Raw genomic sequence first — 2,814 nt, 5'->3', positions numbered from 1 at the left:
TTTTCAATTTTTTTTAGTTTTTTTTTCTATAAATATCAATAAAGTTTATCTGTGGGCCAAAAAGTGTATAAATTTAATACAAAAGCTCCTGATATATTGTTACAATATCAGTTGAAAAATATTAAAAAAACATAGGCACAATTTTTTTTTATAAGCATTTAAAGATCAAATTTTGACAACATTTATCAAATTTTAATTTGAAAAATTATTTTGTAGTTAAAAATTTATAAAATGTTCAATTTTTGTATCTAAGAATTAAAAATTTAAAACAAGATTCCACATAAGTAATTAATTCTGTTACCAAAAAATTTAAAAAATACATTTACACAGTTTATTTTTATAGTCATTTTAAGTACAAATTTGGACGAAATTACATATTAAAAACCTAGGATAACAATTTTAGTTATTTTGTTGTGATTGTATAATATTATTCGTGGGTACTTGAAACTTCTAAAGTATACTATTATATATCTATGATTTTACCACGGTTTTTTGTTGATGTATAACGCGTTATAACTTATAAGTACTTACCTAATAGATATTATGATATGATTAATTTGGAATTTATTATAGGTACCTATTATAGGTCAATTTTTTTTTAATACCATAGATAAGTATATATTATATGTCTAATACATAGACTGATATACCGTCTCCGCTCAGAATCGTTTTTCTTATACAGTGATATTATATCATTGATTTCAAATTTAATACTGTCCATTATACAGTGACCCACTTCTAACCTACTGTACAGCAGAGCGACATCCACTTACCCACCTTTTTTTTTTGAAATTAATATTTCTTACATTAAATAATTGTAAATAAAAAGTATAAAAAAAGTTTTCATATTATAATATTAATTATTATAAACAAAAATTATAGGTACATTATTTATTTCCATCTAGTTATACAGTCTTGAATTAGCTTACTTTTATCTTCCATACATCTTTCTTGTTCCTTATCTAATTCATGTTGTGATGACGAACTTCGATTAAAATGACCAACAATTGCTCGTAACTTGCTTGTTAATGTTTTAACTAAATCATTTTGGAGCCCGGCATTTACAGACAATTGGATAGAATGTGCAGTACATCTAATTAAATTATCCTGACCTATGTCATTAATAGCTTTCACCATATTAGCCGCATTGTCACTGACAATAGCACACGCTTTATTTCCAATTTGCCAATTTTTTATTACAGATTTTATATTATTAGTAATATTTTCCGAATTATGCGATTCCGGTACCTCAACTGTTTCCAAAATTCTATTTCTTGATTTCCAATTTTCCAAAAAATGGCATGTTACACCCAAGTAACTATTATTTGCCACAAAAGTCCAAAAGTCAACAGTTAAACACACATTAGGTATATATTTCAAAACCTTTTTTAAATTCTCCCTTTCAACTATTGCCATTTGGTAAATTTGTCTTGTTACAGTCATTCTACACGGGACAATATATTCTGGCACAGCTATATGCATAAATTCACGAAATCCTTCACCTTCTACGATACTAAGTGGTTTTATATCTTTAATGACAGATGTCATTAAACTTTTAGTGAGCTCTTTACTACGATCCCCCGTTATAGATAATTTTGATGTTCTTACTTTAAAATAATTTTGAATATCACTCGATGCACTAGATGTTTTTGACGCGCTGGATTATTGTAAATGTAATTTTAAATTACTAGTATTATCACTGTACGCAATAATAGACTTGCACTCGCGACAGTGAACTTGTTTTTTTATTTAATATTGTGCCATTATTATCTATTTGAAAGCCAAAATGTTTCCATACGTCACTACGACCTCCAGGTAATGGTACTATCTTAATAGAACTCATAATTTTTATTTAATTATTTAACTTATTAATTATAACTATTGACAAATAAATTATTATTAATTTAACTTATTAATTATTTAACTCAACGTAGACGACGGAAAAAACGAGACTAATTGTAAAAATCCAACAGTCACAGCTATATACGTCTATTGTAAGAGCTTTATTGTATTGCTTATCGTTGGTGTTTAATCGTTCTTAGACATTGATTTTCTGTCAAAACTTATATAAATAGAAAATAGAAATTTCAAATTGCAACGAATTGATATCAATTTTCAATATCGATAAAATGTTGGATATTTACCTGCGATGTCGTATTTCGATATCGAATATTATTTTTGTCATATCGATATCGGTAAAATTGGTCTGTAATCGATATCGATATCGAAATACGACATCACTGTGCATCACTAATAATTATAGCATACCTACAGTATTAAAAGCATCTTTTGGGAGACAATTTGGATTAGATCTTACCTCTAAAATCCGCCTCCTAAAAACAAATGATATATCATTTAATAAACCAGTACCTATTGTCGGTACCAAATCATTCAGCTCATTTTGAACTTTATCAATGGCTACAAAAAACAATCAATTTTAAATTTTTGTTTAGGATTAGTTATCGGTTCATCGTTACTTAATTCGCCAGATTTTTTAGGAATTTTTCTTTTTCTTAGGATCGGTAAAGGTGTAATTCAACTGCTTTTGATAAATTCTCAGCTTCTAAAATAATTGTCGCACCCTAGGTCGAGTCGACTACTGATGGAGCACTAGGGATATTTTGTATATATATTTTTTTATAGGGATGTAGGAATTTTAAGAGAAGGATGAAAACAGAATAGCCGGAAAAATATCATAATAATTACATGTTAAATAAAACAAACGTTGGCATTATATTATCATATTAATATATTGTTTTTATCGCCCAGTCGTATCAGCTTGTACAATGGTAATAAATAATAATCATAAATAAC

The 2,814-nt window shown here is 27.3% G+C and overlaps 1 protein-coding gene across 1 annotated transcript; it reads right to left on the bottom strand.

Annotated features, from left to right (window-relative positions):
* Positions 1-891: 891 nt before the first annotated feature.
* On the bottom strand, positions 892-1,548 carry LOC103308914 (zinc finger BED domain-containing protein RICESLEEPER 3-like). The gene has a single exon (XM_008183164.1). It carries the CDS (start codon positions 1,546-1,548, stop codon positions 892-894), a length of 657 nt encoding a protein of 218 aa, XP_008181386.1.
* Between the last annotated feature and the right edge of the window lie 1,266 nt (positions 1,549-2,814).

Source organism: Acyrthosiphon pisum, chromosome A1, assembly GCF_005508785.2.
Source record: "Acyrthosiphon pisum isolate AL4f chromosome A1, pea_aphid_22Mar2018_4r6ur, whole genome shotgun sequence".
Taxonomy (NCBI): domain Eukaryota; kingdom Metazoa; phylum Arthropoda; class Insecta; order Hemiptera; family Aphididae; genus Acyrthosiphon; species Acyrthosiphon pisum.
Note: the sequence above shows the minus strand (reverse complement) of the source record. Positions and strands in the feature narration are given on the sequence as shown.

What these genes read in the sequence shown, in the direction of transcription:
- LOC103308914 (XM_008183164.1), bottom strand. Translation starts at nt 1,548, where the DNA reads ATGACATCTGTCATTAAAGATATAAAACCACTTAGTATCGTAGAAGGT.